The 21443-nt window shown below is 43.0% G+C and overlaps 1 protein-coding gene across 1 annotated transcript in view; it reads right to left on the bottom strand.

Annotated features, from left to right (window-relative positions):
• Positions 1-21443, bottom strand: part of EFHB (EF-hand domain family member B) — a 69347-nt gene that overhangs the window by 39224 nt on the left and 8680 nt on the right. The window contains exons 2-5 of the mRNA XM_066351553.1: positions 5995-6057; positions 4976-5119; positions 3258-3438; positions 239-349 (exon numbers count right to left, since the gene is read on the bottom strand). Coding sequence (XP_066207650.1) covers positions 239-349; positions 3258-3438; positions 4976-5119; positions 5995-6057 — 499 coding nt within the window. The remainder of the gene's footprint in view (positions 1-238; positions 350-3257; positions 3439-4975; positions 5120-5994; positions 6058-21443) is intronic.

Raw genomic sequence — 21443 nt, 5'->3', positions numbered from 1 at the left:
CTCACATTTAATCTTATCTGTTTTCTTTCATTTTAAGAATATGTATATTTCTACGTTTTATATACAAAATGTATAAGGGTATGTGTTCCTAGCCATCAGGGTTTATGACCTTATAAAAATTGTTATTATTTATTAATAACTCATTATATGCCAGGCACTTAACTTTATGTACATTATCTCTTTTATACCACTTTACAAATCTGGGAGCCCCATATTTTTTTCACTGGAGGATACTTACCAACGTAATAATCATTGTGAGAAATAATATACAGATCGTGTCCTTCCTTTCCTTCTTTAAATACTTCTTGATAGGGTTTTGGTGGATTCACTACATCTCTAGCAGATATTTCTGAATAAAGATTGAATTACATCAGTTTTAATGTATTTTTCATCTACTGTTTATAATATATATATTTTTATATTTTTTAATAAATAATTTTTTATTAATTTTAATGGGGTGACATCAATAAATCAGGGATAATATATTTAAATTAACTAGAACAAATGACAAACAAGGTAAACTGATTACATAAGCTACATAGTCACCCTAGGAGAACACAAAGCCAATATAAATGAAGATGTATCAAGACAGACAGGAGCTAGCCTAACTGTTACTATTCTAAGTACCCTCATTTGACCTGGCTCAGCCCCTAGAATTCTGAAGAACGTCAGAACTCTGTATCAGTTAGTTAACCATTTAGGTTGTCCTGAGCCCTATTCCAAGCCTGCTTAAATTCTCGATTCTGAGAATCTGTAGACAGTTTTGATTTTACTTTGCTCGACTTCGATCTACGCAAATTTGAATCACAAGTCAGTTTCAGAAACCCCGATGCCCTGTGGAGTAGCCTTGGTGGAAATTTTCACAGCTGTCTACTGGAGCACATACCCGAGTCTGTTTTCTTCTGAATGTCTGTTTTCAAAGTAGCCTAAAGCACCAGGGAAATCACTGAATCAGAACTACAACATGTTTGCTTAGCAGCTGTTTGCCTACGGTGGCCCCAGTTTTGTGTGCAGTGAATTACTTTGTTTTCATTGTTTTACATGATTTTTCCATATAATTCTACTTACAATTTCACTCTTCTCTTTCAGCTGAACATAGATGAATAATAATAAAAATATTAATAAATATAATTCTAATAAATATACCTATTATAGGTTAACTAAATAGATAATATATTTAATATACATTAAATGTATAATTAATAAATTATAATATTCATAAATATAATTCCATTTTTAATTTCTCTCTTCCTTTTCAACATAACAACATATTTTCTTTTTTTTTGGACTTTCTGCCAACAACTGAGGTATGTAAACAAACAGTTAAGAATACCAGAAGGTGGCCTGACCGGGCAGTGGCGCAGTGGATAGAGTGTCGGACTGGGATGCAGAGGACCCAGGTTCGAGACCCCGAGGTCGCCAGCTTGAGCAAGGGCTCATCTGGTTTGAGCAAAATCTCACCAGCTTGAGCCCAAGGTCGCTGGCTCGAGCAAGGGGTTACTCGGTCTGCTGAAGGCCCACGGTCAAGGCACGTATGAGAAGGCAATCAATGAACAATTAAGGTGTTGCAATGCGCAACAAAAAATTAATGATTGATGCTTCTCATCTCTCCATTCCTGTCTGTCTGTCCCTGTCTATCCCTCTCTCTGACTCTCTCTCTGTCTCTGTAAAAAAAAAAAAAGAATACCAGAAGATGATCCTATTCAAAATAATCCTATAAAGAATTACTTCTTTCCAACAGGTGACCCACTACATTTATTAATATGCACATACACATTATGCAATAGTCTTCCTATTATATATTTGAGTGAGGTACACAAGACAGTACTTACTTTATTAAATGAACTAATCCTAGATAGCACTGAGGATATAATTACTATAATGCTCTAATTCTGTCTACAGAAATATAAGTTTTAATCCTATTAAAATGTTTTTGCCTGACCAGGTAGTAGTGCAGTGGATAGAGCATCGGACTGGGACGCGGAGGACCCATGTTCAAAACCTGAGGTTGCCAGCTTGACTGTGGGCTCACTAGCTTGAGCACGAGGTCGCTGGCTTGAGCATGGAATCACAGATATGATCCCATGGTCACTGGCTTGAGCCCAAAGGTCACTGGCTTGAAGCCCAAGGTTGCTGGCTTGAGCCCAAGGTCGCTGGCTTGAGCAAGGGGTCACTCACTCTGCTGCAGTCTCCCCCCCCCCCCCGCCCCATCAAGGCACATATGAGAAAGCAATCAATGAACAACTAAGGAAACTAAGGAGCTGCAACGAAGAATTGATGTTTCTCATCTCTCTCCCTTCTTGTCTGTCTGTCCCTATCTGTGCCTCTCTCTGTCTCTGTCCCACACACAAAAACAACTTTTTAATAAAAGACATTTTATCTATTCTAAAATATATTTTACATGTTTCAAATGTTAACATGAGACAAGCATAATTTATATCCAGGCTGGATGTTACAATGTCAAGGAAAATAACCTAATAGACTTTTTGGTAAAAAGAGTCCTGGAGCAGAGCCCTAATGGGTGCAAAAAGACAAAGAGAACTGAATTTCCCTGCAGGATAAAGATGGAATGTGAGGTCTCCAGGAAGACCTGGCGACGGGGTAGAAACCTGACAGATGTGAGAAATATGGAAAGAAAGGCACCCAACAACATGACAGGAAGCCGGGGCTTTAGAAGAAACAATGGCCTGTGACCAATTCAATTATACGTTGTTGTTTGTTAAAAGATGTGCTCCACGCCTTCTCAAAATGAGAGAAGTCTGCTCTATGCACTGCCTATGTTTGGCTCATATGCAGGAGGTAGTGGATCCATCGCCTGAGCTGAGGGAGGTGTGCAGCATTCACCAAACTTACCAGTATTTGTTCCATGGTCTACTTTAGGAAAGAGTTTCAGAAAGAGTTAAGAGTTATGAACACATCAGGGGCATTATTTGGGGAAAAAAAACAAAGACAAATGGGTGTCCAGGGAAAAGGGACTGCGGCCTTCACAGCTGATCACAATGTCAGCTTTCCTGACTCTCTTTACTATCGATCAAGATCAACTCTTCACTCCAAAACCTCAATTTTTACTGTTTAGCACACAGAAACTCTAAGGATTCTGGGTCTAAGGGTGACTTTGCTGCTATGATCCCATCTCTCACTTTTCAATCATCATTGGCATCACCACCACCAAACACCATATCAGTGGGATAAGTAATCCAATTTTCTAAGAATTATTTTATCACCCCTTCTATCCCCCCACCCCTTGTTTTTACTACCTCTGACAACTGCTGTCCCAAACGTCGTATTTAGTATATCCAAGCCTTTAGGTAGTCCTGGCGATTGATCATGAGATTTTCCTAATGGCGTGCGTTGATTACTGAAATATATTGATTCTTTTTTGTCTTTAATTTTCTGTTTAAATGTTGTAATAGGCTGCGGGTTTATCAATTCCTTTGCCTAGAGAAATAATACAAAGCACAGCTGTAAGAACAAACAGAAGTAAAAATCTGAGAGCTGATACCCTAATCAATATGGAGAGAAGAAAACATGACTACGGAAAAATAATCCCTCATCATTGCTTTGCTCGCCCTGAAAGGAACTGTCACAATTGGGGCTATGAAGCTTAAACATGCCTACACATGAATTTTCAAAGGGTTCAAAGGGATTAACAGATTTATGAGAGGTGCTCTCAGGTGACTTGACTCCAATATTCCAGAAAATTAAGAATGACAGGCCCTGGCCGGTTGGCTCAGTGGTAGAGCGTTGGCCTGGTGTGCAGAAGTCCCGGGTTCGATTCCCGGCCAGGGCACACAGGAGAAGCGCCCATCTGCTTCTCCACCCCTCCCCCTCTCCTTCCTCTCTGTCTCTCTCTTCCCCTCCCGCAGCAAGGCTCCATTGGAGCAAAGGTGGCCCGGGCGCTGGGGATGGCTCCTTGGCCTCTGCCCCAGGCGCTAGAGTGGCTCTGGTCGACAGAGCGACGCCCTGGAGGGGCAGATCATCGCCCCCTGGTGGGCGTGCCGGGTGGATCCCGGTCGGGCGCATGCGGGAGTCTGTCTGACTGTCTCTCCCCGTTTCCAGCTTCAGAAAAATACAAAAAAAAAAAGAATGACAAGCTAAAGAACCACATGACTTCCACAACCTTTTTTCTGAATCTAGACTGCCCATTCAATAAATAGCAAGTAACATTCAGCCCCATCTCCACTCAGTCAATGTATATTTCAGCACTCTGGAGCGCCCCTAGGCAGGAATCACCCTCCTTTGTTCCCTAACAAAGCCTGACAGCGTTTCTCTTTACTGTCAGAATATGGAGTGCAACTCACTTTATTTATCTGAGGAGAAAATATCTAATTTGTCGCTTAAACCAGCGATTTTCAACCTTTCTCACCTCATGGCACACATAAACTAACTACTAAAATTTTGCAGCACATTAAAAAATATATTTTTTGCCGATATGACAAAAAAATTAGGGAGAATTCTTTCTCGTTGATTTTGAGAGAGAGAGAGAGAGAGAGAGAGAGAGAGAGAGAAGGAGAAATATCGACTCATTATTCCACTTGTGCCATTGTTGGTTGATTTTGGTGTGTGCCCTGACCTGAGATTGAACTTGCAACCTTGGGTCAGCACTATAACGAACTGAGTCACCTGGTCAGGGCCAAAAATAGGTGTAATTTTGAATCATTCACACAGATGGCTATTACTGTGTTGGCTGTTGTCATTTTTTTCTATTTGACAATCTAAGGGAAAAGAGGTCAGCGCCTCAGACTAAACAGTCAGGTGTTGCATGTCTTAAACATTGTTGGGGCACAACAGTGTGTCTCTTGCGGCACACTGGTTGAAAATCAATGGCTTAAACCGTTAATTTCTCCGTATTCTTTTGGCTGCCGCTTCTTTGATTTTTTTTTTTTTTTCAGTGCTCAATTTTAAGCGTAGACAAGAGATGGGAACTGATGATTTCACTAATACCTACAGGGGGAAAAAGAAAAAAAGTTGTTACCGGTACTGAAATTTTAGATTTTATTCCATGTGTCAAATAAGGTGCAATTTGAGGATCATTTGCTCTGCCATAAAACACTCTTTCAGCTCCAGCAGGTGGATATCTGAAGTTGAAAAATTTTTTTGCTTCAGGTGGAGTAACTGGCTACAAACAATGAGACAAGAACATAGAATTATTAAGTACAATTTTTAAAATAATAAGACTGATCTGTAATAATCAGTGAACACCCTTCATTCCATAAGGGTAAGTAAGCCCATGGGGACCTGCAGCTCCAAGTAGTGAAATTTCCTGAAAAAAATTTTTTTTTATGGAAACAACTTATTTTCAAAAGTTCTATTTAGAAAAGAACCAGCAGGTATCCAAGTTAGAATGTATACCATAAAATATATATTTCCTGGCCCTGGCCAGTTGGCTCAGTGGTAGAGCGTCGGCCTGGTGTGCAGGAGTCCCGGGTTCGATTCCTGGCCAGGGCACACAGGAGAAGCGCCCATCTGCTTCTCCACCCCTCCCCCTCTCCTTCCTCTCTGTCTCTCTCTTCCCCTCCCGCAGCCGAGGCTCCATTGGAGCAAAGATGGCCCAGGCGCTGAGGATGGCTCCATGGCCTCTGCCTCAGTCACTACAATGGCTCTGGTTGCAACAGAGCAACGCCCCAGATGGGCAGAGCATCGCCCCCTGGTGGGCATGCGGGTGGATTCCTGTAGGGCGCATGTGGGAGTCTGTCTGACTGCCTCCCCGTTTCCTGCTTTGTAAAAAATATATATATATATATTTCCTTTTTGAGATAAATGAAATCTTCTGTTGTTATTTTATAAAGCTGAAAATCATAGAACTAGAATTTTCACTTCCCTGGACAAACGCAAGTGAAGGCTGAAGGCTTCAAAGTACAGTCAAGAATCCAAATCCACATCCAATATATTCAATTTAAACAACTTTCATAAGGAAATTTAAGAGTTGTCTATCTTCTAATGTTCACAGGCAAGGTCAAAATATAAACACAAGTGCATATTGAAAATGCTCACCCTGGGAAGTCTTTCAGTCAAGCAGGTTGCCACTCTGTATCCAATCGGAATGATTTTCCCTGCCTAAGAAAACAAAAAAGCCCGATAGTTGATTAGTGTGGGGAGGTAGGAGTGGGGGTGGTGGTGGTAAAGAATAAAATTTATTTCAAGTTTGCCCTGTGCTTCTAATGCTACAAGTGTTACTTTCAGAAACACAATTAAGGGGTAAAGTAAAAACAGATTGCAAATCTAAAGCAATCTTGATATATAATATAAACATTATGTGCTAAATTTATATAAGCATTTAATAGTGCTCGCATTGTAATTCAATTACAGGAGCTCTGTGAAAAGCTGAGAAATTTCAGAAATAATTTCCAATATTCAACTTTCAGAAGTAATCTAGCCAGAGTTCCTCTTAGTACAGTGGAAACAGGCTGCATTCAAGCGAAACCCAAGATAAAACGTTAAGTAATTCTGAGTGTGCGTGGGTATATTTCCTCCAATACCCTAACTTTCGGCATAGGCAAAATGTCACTCAGGCCCAATGTCACTCAGGCCCAGATCCTTCTGTGAATGTCCTTTGTTTACTTAATTATAACTTGGATCTTATCTGTCCTTCTCTGCCCAAGGCAAAGATTGTAACTGCGTGTTCCCAGCAAGGCACCTCTTATCTGTTTCCCCTTTATCATTTCAAGGCAGCTGACAGTTATGCCTTCAAATCATAAGATTCTCTTTTAAAAAAACCTGATAGAAAGAAACTTCCCAGAAACAATACTGTTTGGTAAAAAAAAAAAAAGAAAAAGAAAAGAGTTCTGTTTCTGGGAAGGCCTCAGGGAATCAGTTAGGAAAGCGAAAAGCAGTGAGATTGAGAGTTGGGTGAATGCATCAATGTGTACATGTTGGCAAGAGGATGGATAGAGTAGGTTATTGGAGAGATGGCTAGATGCAAGTATAAATAGATACAAGGGTCCTTGGGTTACAACACAGTTCCGTTTCTAGGACAGTGATGTTGAAACACACCCTACCCCAGGGGTCGGGAAACTTTTTGCCTGAGAGAGCCATGAACGCCACATATTTTAAAATGGAATTCCATGAGAGCCATACAACAACCCATTTGTTGGGCAGATAAAATGTATTATGCTCACTTTGTTAAAGAGGCCGTTGCCCAGGTGGTATTAATGTGTGTTGGGGTGGGCTAAAGGCAGGCAGAATCCTTGTAGCCTGGGGCTTGGTTTTGGGATTAAGCCTTTCCTACCCTTTTTGGTGTAAGGTGGTACAATCCTATCATGCCTCAGAGAAGTGACTTTGTATTAGAGACTTCCCTATTATGTATATTGGATTAAGGGTTTGGATTTCTACACTATAAAATGGGAACGGAGCGGGAGTTTGGCGCTTGGTTCCTGAGGTTAGCATGAGAGAGCGGAGAGAGTAGAGCCAGCAGCTAAAGGAGGCCACGTGGAGGAGGCCAGGAAAAGCAGCCAAGATGGCGGAGTGCTGAGTGAGATGCCAGTTTGTGTAGAGTTTGTATCTGGGATAAGGAAGGAGAGATGGGGAACTGAGGAGAAGAAGGCTGGTGAGCTAGAAACCTTTGATTCTAGGAAACTTGGATAAGTCAGTGGCTTTGTGAGCACTGAGTGTGACTGGGTTTTGGAGCCCAGTGTATGTTTTTACTTGCCCGCCGGGTGCAAGGTAGGATTAAAGGCTATGGCCCATCAGTTTTTGGCTCCGCTGTTTCTTTACCGACTGTCCGAATCCAATGCGAACCTGCATAGGCCAGAAGGCTGCTCTGATGGTGGCCCTGGCCGTGGCTGCTGGCTTTACATTTATGTTACGCATTATCCAATAAAAATTTGGTGTTGTCCCGGAGGACAGCTGTGATTGGCTCCAGCCACCCACAACCATGAACATGAGCGGTAGGAAATGAATGGACTGTAATACATGAGAATGTTTTATATTTTTAACATTATTTTTTTTATTAAAGATCTGTCTGCAAGCCAGATGCAGCCATCAAAAGAGCCACATCTGGCTTGCGAGCCATAGGTTCCCGACCCCTGCGCTAGCGTAAGTCACTTACCTATCCTAACACAGCTGTAAAATCATAATCTAGAACACAGAAACACAACTAAGCCACTGTAAAGCCAGGAGGCAAGGCCAGGGACACCATCACAGCCGCCCGGCCCATGCAGGTTCACATTGGATTCGGACAGTCGGTAAAGAAACAGCGGAGCCAAAAACTGATGGGCCATAGCCTTTAATCCTACCTTGCACCCGGCGGGCAAGTAAAAACATACACTGGGCTCCAAAACCCAATCACACTCAGTGCTCACAAAGCTACTGATTTATCCGAGTTTCCTAGAATCAAAGGTTTCTAGCTCACCAGACTTATTCTCCTCAGTTCCCCATCTCCTTCCTTCTCCCAGATACAAACTCTACACAAACTGGCATCTCACTCAGCACTCCGCCATCTTGGCTGCTTTTCCTGGCCTTCTCCAAGTAGCCTCCTCCCGCTGCTGGCTCTACTCTCTCTGCTCTCTCATGCTAACCTCAGGAACCAAGAGAGCAAACTCTCATTCCGTCCCCATTTTATAGTGTAGAAATCCAAACCCTTAATCCAATATACAAAACAGGGAAGTCTCTAATACAAAGTCACCCTCTGAGGCATGATAGGATTGTACCGCCCTACATCAAAAAGGGTAGGAAAGGCTTAATCCCAAAACCAAGCCCCAGGCTAAAGGATTCTGCCTGCCTTTAGCCCACCCCAACACACATTAATATCACCTGGGTGACGGCCTCCTCCTGTTATCTTTAACAAAGTGAGCATAATACATTTTATCTGCCCAACAATCCACCCCTATGCTCACTTTACTACCCACAATCTATACCACCGGTATCCCTGTGCAAGGAAATTAGAACATTACACAAATTACAACAGCAAAAATCATACAGTTTCAACAATTACAAAGGTACACTTCACCAGTCTCTGAGCACTTAGCCCAAAGCGCAAAATGTCCTCGGCCTTCCTTCTAGCCATCGGAAAAGCTTCCCGGGGCAGGGGAGTGCTTTCAGCAAAGCCACCCCCCACCCCCATCAGGGTATTTCACATTGTCCAAAATCCATAATCCGTAAATCCATCCAACAATGCCAATGCCCACTCCGGTCGTAGTCCAGGAAATCAGTCCAAGCACATGGGGCGTCAGCCTCCCCCCTCATTCCTGCCGTCCTCGCAGGTCTTACACTGTCCCAAAGAGGAGTACGTGGCAATGGCAGTCAGCATTTCCATCTCTGCTCCGGAAAGCATGTCCAGCCCTATGTCCCCAAATTGCAGACCTACCGGGGCCATAGTAGGTGCTCCTTCCAGCTGGGCTCTCATCTTATGGAGACTGCGGATTGCAACTCCAGCCCGATTCTCCTCATCCTCCAAAGAGGAACTGGAAACATCAGCTCCTGCTGCCGGGCTTGAACCTCCATCCGCTGCCGCCTTCTGCTCCGCAGACCTTGCAGCTCCGGACCCGGCCTCAGCTTCAGCCTCAGCCCCGGTCTCAGCCTCAGCCCCGGCCTCCTGCCACTGCTGACTCTCCGCAACATCCAGGGCAAGCTGCAACTCACGAACCTCTGAATCCTCCTCCAGCGTTTGCTCCATTTCCAGGCGAATCTCGAACACCTGGTTGGCCTCCTCCTCCAGCATTTCCTCCAGCTCCAGGGTCAGCATCGGTTTCTCCTGTGTTTGCTCCATCTCCTTCCACTGCTCGGTTTGCAGGTCCCGGGCAGCCTCTTCCACAGAGCTCTCAGTTTCCTCACGCATGGCTGTAAAAGTCAGCCAGCCTACAATCCCCAAAAGGACAGCCATGGGGAACCCTAACACTAGCCAGTCCTCTACTCCACCGCTCAAAGGCTCCTTGCCGATCTGTATAGAATCCTGCCACAGACTACGCCAAATGTAAAGCCAGAAGCCAGGGCCAGAGCCACCATCAGAGCAGCCTTCTGGCCCATGCAGGTTCGCATTGGATTCGGACAGTCGGTAAAGAAACAGTGGAGCCAAAAACTGATGGGCCATAGCCTTTAATCCTACCTTGCACCCGGCGGGCAAGTAAAAATACACACTGGGCTCCAAAACCCAGTCACACTCAGTGCTCACAAAGCCACTGACTTATCCGAGTTTCCTAGAATCAAAGGTTTCTAGCTCACCAGACTTATTCTCCTCAGTTCCCCATCTCCTTCCTTCTCCCAGATACAAACTCTACACAAACTGGCATCTCACTCAGCACTCCGCCATCTTGGCTGCTTTTCCTGGCCTTCTCCACGTGGCCTCCTCCCGCTGCTGGCTCTACTCTCTCTGCTCTCTCATGCTAACCTCAGGAACCAAGAGAGCAAACTCTCATTCCGTCCCCATTTTATAGTGTAGAAATCCAAACCCTTAATCCAATATACAAAACAGGGAAGTCTCTAATACAAAGTCACCCTCTGAGGCATGATAGGATTGTACCACCCTACATCAAAAAGGGTAGGAAAGGCTTAATCCCAAAACCAAGCCCCAGGCTAAAGGATTCTGCCTGCCTTTAGCCCACCCCAACACACATTAATATCACCTGGGTGACAGCCTCCTCCTGTTATCTTTAACAAAGTGAGCATAATACATTTTATCTGCCCAACAGCCACATAAAAAGGAAAGGGACATAAATACACTCTACTGTGTATTCTTCCGCCACACAGAACCAAACTAGTTCACCCACGTAAGTCTAAGTACAATGCTAACAGCATAAGCTAAAACACTTATGTCTCAATTTTTTAAAGTTTTTATGGGAGTGAGGTCATAAACTCAAAACATTGTATGTTGAGACTGTCATAACCCAAGGGCTCCCTGTACATATAGATAAGTAGGTGAAAGTTTTTTATTACGTTAAATGTTGAAAGCAGAATTCCTCTTAGGGGAAAACCATTAAGGTTTCAGAGAGGATCTTGATAACATCTCTGGGTATAAAAGAGGAAGCTCCCAGACCTGGCAAGACAGAGAAGTTATTGTTCTGCTAAAAAAAAAAAAAATTTGCGAGGAAATATAAACTATTGCTGGGATAGACTAAGGAAGGAAGAATTAAAGGAGACAATAGATAAATTTAGAAGGTGGAAGAAGGGCAAGATCTAGTAACAGGGTGACAGGCCACAAGGCCCAAGAAGAGAAATTGGCTTGTGAGAAGACAGCCCAGCCTTAATGTAAAATTCTGAGTAACAATTCTACTCACAGAACTACAAACAAGGAAAGGGGCTGTGTTTTAACCTAGACTGAAGCAGGGTGGAGAAAAGGGAGGTGATTTTTAATTCAACTGAAAATTATAAAATATCTCAGAGATACCAGGAAACATCAAGTCTCTCATACTATGCATGTTAGAAGACCTCTCACCATTCTTTTAATGATTCAATGGAAAGATGATTTCATAAGATGGAAGACCGTTGGGATATCCAAGGCAGCCACTGTCTGGGTGATGGATGATTAAAGAGATGGAAGGAAAGATGCATTGATTGATGCATCAATAAATTGCCTGATAGACTAATTTACTTGTCCCTCAGCTGCTTTTCTTCCAAGTGTTTGACAGTGGATATTGAAGGGGTTCAGAACAGGCTTCCTCAAGATGTGCTCCTTTGGCATGTGGATCATTTTGAGACAAAGACAGTCAAGACCCTGTGGGCCCAAGAGAAACTTCTACTTCTTCCTTAAAGAATTTAAATTGGGCCCTGGCCGGTTGGCTCAGCGGTAGAGCATCGGCCTAGCGTGCGGGGGACCCGGGTTCGATTCCCGGCCAGGGCACACAGGAGAAGCGCCCATTTGCTTCTCCACCCCCCCTCCTTCCTCTCTGTCTCTCTCTTCCCCTCCCGCAGCCAAGGCTCCATTGGAGCAAAGATGGCCCGGGTGCTGGGGATGGCTCCTTGGCCTCTGCCCCAGGCGCTAGAGGGGCTCTGGCCGCTGCAGAGCGACGCCCGGGAGGGGCAGAGCATCGCCCCCTGGTGGGCAGAGCGTCGTCCCTGGTGGGCGTGCCAGGTGGATCCCGGTCAGGCGCATGCGGGAGTCTGTCTGACTGTCTCTCCCCGTTTCCAGCTTCAGAAAAATACAAAAAAAAAAATTTAAATTGGGGGCCTTGCCCGTAATAAGTTATTACCAGAAATAAATTTTATGATCTAATTATAAGGCAGAACAAATAACTAATTACTAAACATCTGCTCTTCTTCTCGTCTTGCAATGACCTTCCACCCCTCTGAAGCCCCAAGGTGCCTAAGCACATCCTCAGCTCAGAATGTCATCTATACCTCATTTTCCCTGTTTCTGAACTTCTCATCTATGCAATGTTCTCATGCATACATAAGTTATTAAATTTGGTTTATTTTCTCTTGTTAATCTGTCTCAGGTAATTATTAGACCAGCCAAAAGAATCTTAAAGGGTTGAGGAAAGTTTCTACCTCCCCAACAATTTTTAGGTTTTCATCAGTAGCTATGATTAGGTTTTAATGTCCTCACACCAATTGACAGGGGACACAAAAATGAAGCCATTCTGTTTGATCCCTATCTACAGTGTCATATAGTGTTTGACTAGTCTTCCCATCACTACCCCCGTCATGGATCTGTCTTTTTATTTCAGTTGTCCTCAGGGACGCCTGTTCATTGGTTTGAGGTATGAAGCATAGCAGAATATGTGCCTCGAAAATATGCCTCTTTGGCACAAGAATTCTTTAGAGGCCCTGGCCGGTTGGCTCAGCGGTAGAGCGTCGGCCTGGCGTGCGGGAGTCCCGGGTTCGATTCCCGGCCAGGGCACACAGGAGAAGCGCCCATCTGCTTCTCCGCCCTTCCCCCTCTCCTTCCTCTCTGTCTCTCTCTTCCCCTCCCGCAGCCGAGGCTCCATTGGAGCAAAGATGGCCCGGGCGCTGAGGATGGCTCTGTGGCCTCTGCCTCAGGTGCTAGAATGGCTTTGGATGCAACAGAGCGATGCCCCAAGATGGGCAGAGCATCGATCACCCCCTGGTGGGCATGCCGGGTGGATCCCAGTTGGGTGCATGCGGGAGTCTGTCTGACTGTCTCCAGTTTCCAGCTTCGGAAAAATGAAAAAATAAAAAAAAAAGAATTCTTTTGAGCTGATTATTTTAAGAAACGACATACATGAGAGAAGTTATGAAAGCAGAGTAGAAGTTACCCTTTTGTAAGGAACATTCACATTTTACAAAGGAAACAATGTGTAAAGATGACTCCCTCTCTGTACCAGGAAGAGAAGGTTGATTCTAAATTTCCAGAAATTCTTATTAATGGAGAAGGCAATGACTTAAACGTGCATAATAAACCTTACCCTTGTACACCATGCTTTCTTCCCATAACTGGTCTTTTCCTTGCCCCAACATCTTTATCTATAAAAACATCAAATAGAAGGAAGACAGCTACAAATACACTAGAAATAAGAATGATAACTAAGAAGACCCAGGACTGAATTTAGAAGTGGCTTTAATGTCCACCTTGAGTTCTACTTCCTCAATTCTTAAAAGTTGATCTTGGACAATCCTGATGACTCCCTTAAATTGAGAAAGAGAACAACAATCTTCAGTAAGACTTTCTTTTTTGTTTTGAAAGATTTTATTTATTGATTTTAGAGAGAGGAGACAGAGAGAAGGGGGGGAGCATCAACTCGTAGTAGTTGCTTCTTTCAAACCGGTGACCTCAGCATTCCAGGTCAATGGTTTATCCACTGCACCACCACAGGCCAGGCCAGAAATATCAACTCATAGTTGCTTCACTTTAGTTCATAACTTACCGTAAATACCTTGACCGGACAAGTTCATGGTTTCGAACCAGTGACCTCAGCATTCCAGGTCGACTCTCACACCACTGTGCCACCATAGATCAGGGTCTAAGACTTTTTTCATCTCAGGGGCCTTAGGTATTACTATCCAGCCAAAAAGTACATAAATAAACATTAGGCCTAACCCCATCCCCCAATTAGTCCTAAAACACAATCTCAGTACTGGAAACACCTAATGGAGACTTTTTCCTGCACCACCATGGGCAGCTGGAGCTCCTTGTCATTGTTCTCCAAACTTCAGTTCCATGAACACAGTTCATAGATATATATTTTTTTAATTCTGTTGGTAAAAACTTGGAAAATGCTGAACCTTTAACATACTAACGTACATTTTAAATCTCAAAAAGGAGGAACAGCCTGACCTGTGGTGGCGCAGTGGATAAAGCGTCAACCTGGAAACTCTGAGGTTGCCGGTTCAAAACCCTGGCTTTCCTGGTCAAGGCACATATGGGAGTTGATGCTTCCTGCTCCTCCCCCTTCTCTCTCTCTCTCTCTCTCTCTCTCCCCCCCCTCTCTAAAATGAATAAATAAAATAAAAAGTAAAAAAAAAAAAAAAAAAGGAGGAACATTTTGTGAATCCCATGAATTTGACCTTGAGGGCTTTGCTTGTTTGCTAACGACACTGGACTAGCCTGGTAGGAAAAGCCCTGTAGGAAAGCCTGCCCAGATTTTCATTTCTCTAAGTATGTTTCTACCACTGACTTTGTTTATAAAACAAACGTTATATTTTCCAAGGTTGGCAATCAAAGAAAAATCTTCATATAGGTAAGACAATGGATTGTTGATAACATAAATTTTATTCTCTTTCTGTTAAAGACTTCTTCCCAATTACTACGTTGACCCTGATTGCTTTTAGAGGAAGAGGTGCTGTCCTCTTAATTCTTGGTTTCAAATTTACATTAATTCCCTACAACGAGATTAAGAACATCCTGGAATAAAAACCTTGGGAACAGTTAGTGGAGCCCTGGCTGGCTGGGTACTTCACTTGGTAAAAGCGTAGTCCCTATACACCAAGGTCATGGGTTCCATCCTTGGTCTGGGCACATAAAAGAATCAACCAACCAAGCTATCCAGCCTGGGCCTTAAATTTTTATTTAAATTATTATGTTTAAGTTCTAAATAGTTATTTCTTCTTCGGTTGTTCTTTTAAAAGTACCAATCTTGTTTTATGGATGCAACACCTTTTGTCTCTCAGGTAATCTTTTTTATTTACATTTTTTTCTGTTCCCTCTGTTTGTTGTATATATATCTGTTACCTTGTTTTGACCCCTCCCTTTCAAGCTGGAGTCTGATCATCATATTAAAAAGTTAGGCACTACAAAGATGATTTGTAATTCTGAGTCTGTTTTACAGCTTATTGACTCTTGGGCTTTCCTATACAATGATCAGATAACAAGGCAGCCTTTATTTTGGTAGAGCCCCTAAAATTCTATATACTAGTCAGAATTTTCAGAAAACAGTCATAATGGTAATAATAAGACAATTATAAAACACATAGCATGTACTAGACATCATCCTAAGCAATTTATGAGTAATTAATTCACTTAATACTCATGGTTTCCACGAGGCAGGTACTATTATAATCATTGTCTCTGTTGTGAGCACATTGAGGCATAGAGAGGTCTAGTAACAGAGTTACACTGCTCATGGATTGGCAGATACCAGAACCCAAGCAGGCTGGCTTCTAAATCTCTGCTGTAAGCAGGATGTTGTACTGCCTCTTCATGAACCATCTACTGGTGAGAGGGCTGGCTTTCCTCCTGGCTGCTGACCCTCCAGGGGCCCATCAGAGAGGAAGCTGGGGCCGTGATGGCAAACCTTTTATAAAAACTGCCCACTTTTGCAGTGCTGGTCAACCTGGTCCCTTCCACCCACTAGCGGGAGTTCCAGCTTTCATGATGGGTGGTAGCAGAGCAACCAAGGCACTGCAATTGCCCCACCGTGAAAGCTGGAGGGACCAGGTTGACCAGCACTGCAAAAGTGGGCGGTTTTTATAAAAAGGTTTGCCATCACGAAGCTAGGGAAATTGCAATACTTTTTGTCTTTCATGACCTTGACATTTTTGGAATATAGGCTAGTTATTTTGTAAAATGTCCCTCAGTTTGACTAGTATTTTCTTATTAAAGTTACACATTCTTATCAGGTATATCGCAAAAACAGTGCTATGTTCTTCTGTTAGGAAGCACATACTGTCAATTTGTCCTATTACTAGGAGTGTTCATTTTGATCACTGAACAAAGGTAATGTCTGCTAGCATTCTCCATCACACAGCTATTTTTTTCTTCACAATTAATAATTATTCTCTGAAAATATCTAATTTCTCACTAAACTTTTACCTACTGTTTTGGCATCTATTGATGAGTCTTGTCTAAATCATTAGTATTGTGATAGCTGCCAAATGGTGACTTTCTAATTCTATCATTGCATCTACATTCTTAGTTGGCATTATACTGCAAGGAAGTTTGCTTTTCTTGCTATTTATTCAATCATTTTTGTATTTACATCAGTGTGGGTTCATGGAGTTCTAATTTATTACATAGTAACTTTATTCAATGCTCAGAGTAGAACAGTTTGTGTCATTGGGAGCCTTTTCAAGCATGTTTCTGTGCCTCTTTGACATATCTGTATGATTCTTTAAAATTTTTCTTTTTGGCTCTCAAAGATATTCCAAGGTAATATGGCACAGCACCAGCCCTAGAGTCAGCCATTATCCCAAAGAGTCTTGATTCTTTTTAACAGAGGTATTTAGAAATCAAGATCTGTGTTTTGGTGTGCTCATTATTACTAGAAAAATATTGTTTCTAGGTCTTCTTAGAAATAGAGTGTTGGTCAAATAAGTTTGTAAATATGATGTATATATTGGCTCGCTTATAGTTTGCATTGGGGGCTGGGCAACACCAGATACAGTGGTGCCTTGAGATACGAGCAGACAAACAATTTTTTAAGATACAAGCTGCAACTCAGTCCATATTTTTGTTTGAGATCCGAGCAAAATTCTGAGATACGAGTTGTGATTCGGGAAGCTGCAGCTAGTTGGCGCGTTGGCGCACAGGTCCAGTATCGGCAGCCCAGCACCAGCATCTCGTTCTTTCTCATGTGTTACCCACAGAATCAAGTTGAATTTCGTGCACTGTACTCATTCTTGCATCATTTTTGCATTTTTTACTAACTTTTTTTGTGTGCTATCATGGGGCTGAAGAAAGTGAGTGTAAAGGATAGTGATGAGAAGAAGAGAATGATATCAATAAAAGTAAAGCAAGAAATAATAGAAAAACATGAGTGTGGTGTACGAGTGATTGAACTGGCAAGGCTGTATGACCGCAATACATCTACAATTTGTGCCATCCGTAAACAAAAGGATGCCATCAAAAGCACAAATCCAGTGAAAGGAACTACAATTTTGTCCCAATTAAGGAATAATATCCATGAAGAAATGGAGAAGCTTCTGCTGGTGTGGGTGAAAGAGAAAGAGCTGGCAGGAGATACAGTGACGGAGACTGTAATATGCAAAAAGTCACATATTATTTACAGTGATTTGAAGAAGAAAGAACTATCAACCTCAAAAGAGGCAGCAGAAGATACGTTTAAGGCAAGTCTAAACCAAGTCTACGGCTGGTTTGAAAATTTCAAGAAGAGATCTGGCATCCACTCGGTGGTGAGGCATGGTGAAGCTACGAGTGCTGATGTTAAGGCAGCTGAGGAGTACATCACACGTTTTGCTGCGCTTATCACAAAGGAAGGCTACATCCCCCAACAAGTATTCAACTGTGACGAAACAGGATTGTTTTGGAAAAAAAATGCTCTGGAGAACTTTCACCACTGCAGAGGAGAAGAAGCTGCCAGGCCATAAACCCATGAAGAACCGTCTGACCGCCTGACCAGGCGGTGGCGCAGTGGATAAGAGCATCAGTCTAGGATGCAGAGGACCCAGGTTCGAGACCCCGAGGTCGCCAGCTTGAGCGCAGGCTCATCTGGTTTGAGTAAAGCTCACCAGCTTGGACCCAAGATCTCTGGCTAAAACAAGGGGTTCCTGGGTCTGCTGTAGCCCCACGGTCAAGGCACATATGAGAAAGCAATCAATGAACAACTAAGGTGTCACAACGAAAAACTAATGATTTATGTTTCTCATCTCTCTCTGTTCCTGTCCCTATCTATCCCTCTCTCTGACTCTCTGTCTCTGTAAAAAATAAAATTAAAAAATTTCTTTAAAAAAAAAAAAGAAGCGCCTGACCCTTGCATTGTGTGCAAATGCTAGCAGTGACTGTAAAGTAAAGCCACTGCTAATGTATCATTTTGAAAATCCTCGGGCCTTTAAGACTCACAAGATCCTTTTTTTTTTTTTTTTTTTTTTTCATTTTTCTGAAGCTGGAAACAGGGAGAGACAGTCAGACAGACTCCCGCATGCGCCCGACCGGGATCCACCCGGCACGCCCACCATGGGGCGGTGCTCTGCCCACCAGGGGGTGATGCTCTGCCCATCCTGGGCGTCGCCATATTGCGACCAGAGCCACTCTAGCGCCTGGGGCAGAGGCCGAGGAGCCATCCCCAGCGCCCGGGCCATCTTTGCTCCAATGGAGCCTTGGCTGCGGGAGGGGAAGAGAGAGACAGAGAGGAAAGCGCGGCGGAGGGGTGGAGAAGCAAATGGGCGCTTCTCCTGTGTGCCCTGGCCGGGAATCGAACCCGGGTCCTCCGCACGCTAGGCCGATGCTCTACCGCTGAGCCAACCGGCCAGGGCCAAGACTCACAAGATTCTTAAAGAAAAACTGCAGGTTATGTGACGTGCCAATGCTAGGGCACGGGTTACACGGCAGTTTTTTATTGAATGGGTAAATCTCGTCTTTGGTCCTGCAGTGAAGAAATATCTTCAAGAAAATAAACTCCCGATGAAAGCCTTACTAATCCTTGAAAATGCTCCAGCCCACCCACCTGGTCTTGAAGATGACATCCTCAATGAGTTCAAATTCATGAAAGTCCTCTACCTCCCACCCAATATGACTTCAATCTTGCTACCTATGGATCAGCAGGTCATTTCCAACTTTAAAAAGCTTTACACAAAGCACTTGTTCCACCACTGCTTTGAGGTGACTGAGAATACAATTATAACCCTTTGAGAGTTTTGGAAAGATCACTACAACATCGTGATATGTTTACGCATTATTGACTTGGCATGGCAAGAGGTTACAAGAAGAACCTTGAACTCGGCATGGAAAAAGTTATGGCCTGATGTTGTTGCAGACAGGGACTTCAAAGGATTTGAACCAGAGACAGAGACCGAGGTAAAAGCATTGGAGGAGACTGTGTCCCTCAGAAAGTCGATGGGTCTGGAGGTAGATGAGGGTGACGTAAACGAGCTCATCAAGGAACATAAGGAGGAACTCTCAACTGAGGAGTTGAAGGAGTTACAGATGATAGACATACGGAGATTCTGCAAGAGATTAGTAGTGAGGAGGAGGTAGAGTCGGAGGAAGTGATTTCTACAAGTGAAATTAAACACATGCTGGCAATGTGTGGGAAGCTTTCAAGTTTCATTGAAAAGAAACACCCAGAAAAAGTTTCAACTGGTCGTGCTTCAGCACTTTTTAATGACACTTGTTTGTCACATTTCCATAACATTTTAAAAGGCAGGCAAAAGCAGACCTCTTTGGATAGATTTTTATTCAAAAGTCCTGCAAGTGAAAATGCTGCAAGTGCAGCCAAAAAGGCAAAAACAGGTGATGATTAAATGAAAAATACGTAATATTAAGCTTAGGTTAAGTTTAAAGTTAAGAAAGTGCATTTTTTTACAATTAAGTTTTTGTAGTTTCATTTTAAGTAAAGAAAGTGCAGTTTTAGTTTTGTTTAAAGAAAATGGTTTTGTTTACATTTAATGTTAAGAAAATGCAGTTTTAGTTCACGTGTCTACAGTGCCTGCATCCCTTCCTCCCTCCCTCCTCCTCCACCATTCACCTCTGTTAGCCGCACTCGTCTGTCTCCAAGGTAAGAATACAGTACTAAATAACACTTTTTTCTTTTATTTCATATATTTTGTTATGCATTGGTAAAGTATACCTGTGTGTTTCTTAATTTAAAACATGTCTTTTTTCATAATTTAGGATGGTTTGGGGATGTTTCATAGGGAACGGATTAAATCTATTTCAGTTATTTTAAATGGGAGAAATTTGTTTGATATACGAGTTGACTGACTTGCGAGCTCAGTTACAGAACGAATTAAACTCGTGTCTCAAGGTCCCACTGTATAGTGGTCTGTGAGGTTGCTGGTTGCCTTCCTGCCTGGAAGGGGCCGTTGTCTTGCTAATGTTTACTGGAAGGGAGATTCTGCCCCAAGAACAAGGAGAGGTGCAAGAGGATTTCTTTTTTCTCTGCTCCCTGATCCCTTGCCCACCATGGGAAAAGCAGGTTTCCCTTGGCTTTTCTTGTGCCTTGCCTGTCTTGATGAGATACCAGTAAACAGAATGGCCAGCCGTCCTCCAACTCTGCTGTTTCTCTACCATCTGCCTGAATTTAATGAGAACCTGCATGTGAATGGCCACGATGGCGGCCATTATGTAAGCCGCCCCTGGCCTTACATAAAGTTAGGTAATATATGTATGTACACAGCTCCCCTACACACTAGCATCTATTTCAATTCTATAACATTCTGTTTAGTTAATACATGTAGATACATAGATATGGATTTTGACATGAACACAGACACAGATACAGACATAGACATAAACATAGCATGAGTTTCCACTAATACCTCCAATTACTATCCAACACAGAAGAATTAACTTCTCTCCTCCGTCTGATAATTGTAAGGGTTTTTTTCTGTCAGTGAGAAACCTGGCTATTCAATATATTTACTTATCTTCTCAGGCTTCTGTATGTAACCAAATTCCCACTGCACTGACCACCTCCTTACTCAGTTCCTAACCACATGAATGCCATCTTATGTGGCCACCTCCTTGTCAACCCCCAATATTAAAGTTTTCAGTGACCTATTTTACCTCTCACATGATTGGTTTCCAAGATTTAAGTCAACTTAAAAAGGTTGATACAAGATCAGTTTTAGTTTCTGAAGACCCACCAACCCATAATCTTTTTTCTTTTTTTTTTTTTTACTGTGTCAGAGAGAGAGTCAGAGAGAGGGATAGATAGGACAGACAGACAAGAACGGAGAGAGATGAGAAGCATTAATCATTAGATTTTTGTTGCAACACCTTAGTTGTTCATTGATTGCTTTCTCATATGTGCCTTGACCATGGGGCTACAGCAGACCAAGTAACCCCTTGCTCAAGCCAGCGACCTTGGGTCCAAGCTGGTGAGCTTTGCTCAAACCAGATGAGCCCATGCTCAAGCTGGCGACCTTGGGGTCTCAAACCTGGGTCCTCTGCATCCCACTCCGACACTCTACCCACTGCGCCACTACCCGGTCAGGCGCACCAACCCATAATCTTAATGGTACCTTCTACTTTCCAAACTCAGTACGGGCTAATATTATCGTCTCATCTTCCCAAGGGGTCTGGCCAAGATCAGTGTTTTATACCCACTGATATTCCCAATTCTGAATATCTCAGAGAAAAAATTGGGTGTGATAGCATCAATTTCTTTCTGCCCAGAAGGCCCTATACCTATTATTCACATGAAACCACCCACTTC

This window comes from Saccopteryx leptura, chromosome 10 (assembly GCF_036850995.1).
Source record: "Saccopteryx leptura isolate mSacLep1 chromosome 10, mSacLep1_pri_phased_curated, whole genome shotgun sequence".
NCBI lineage: Eukaryota > Metazoa > Chordata > Mammalia > Chiroptera > Emballonuridae > Saccopteryx > Saccopteryx leptura.
The sequence above is the reverse complement of the archived record's forward strand: the minus strand, read 5'-3'. Positions and strand labels throughout refer to the sequence as shown.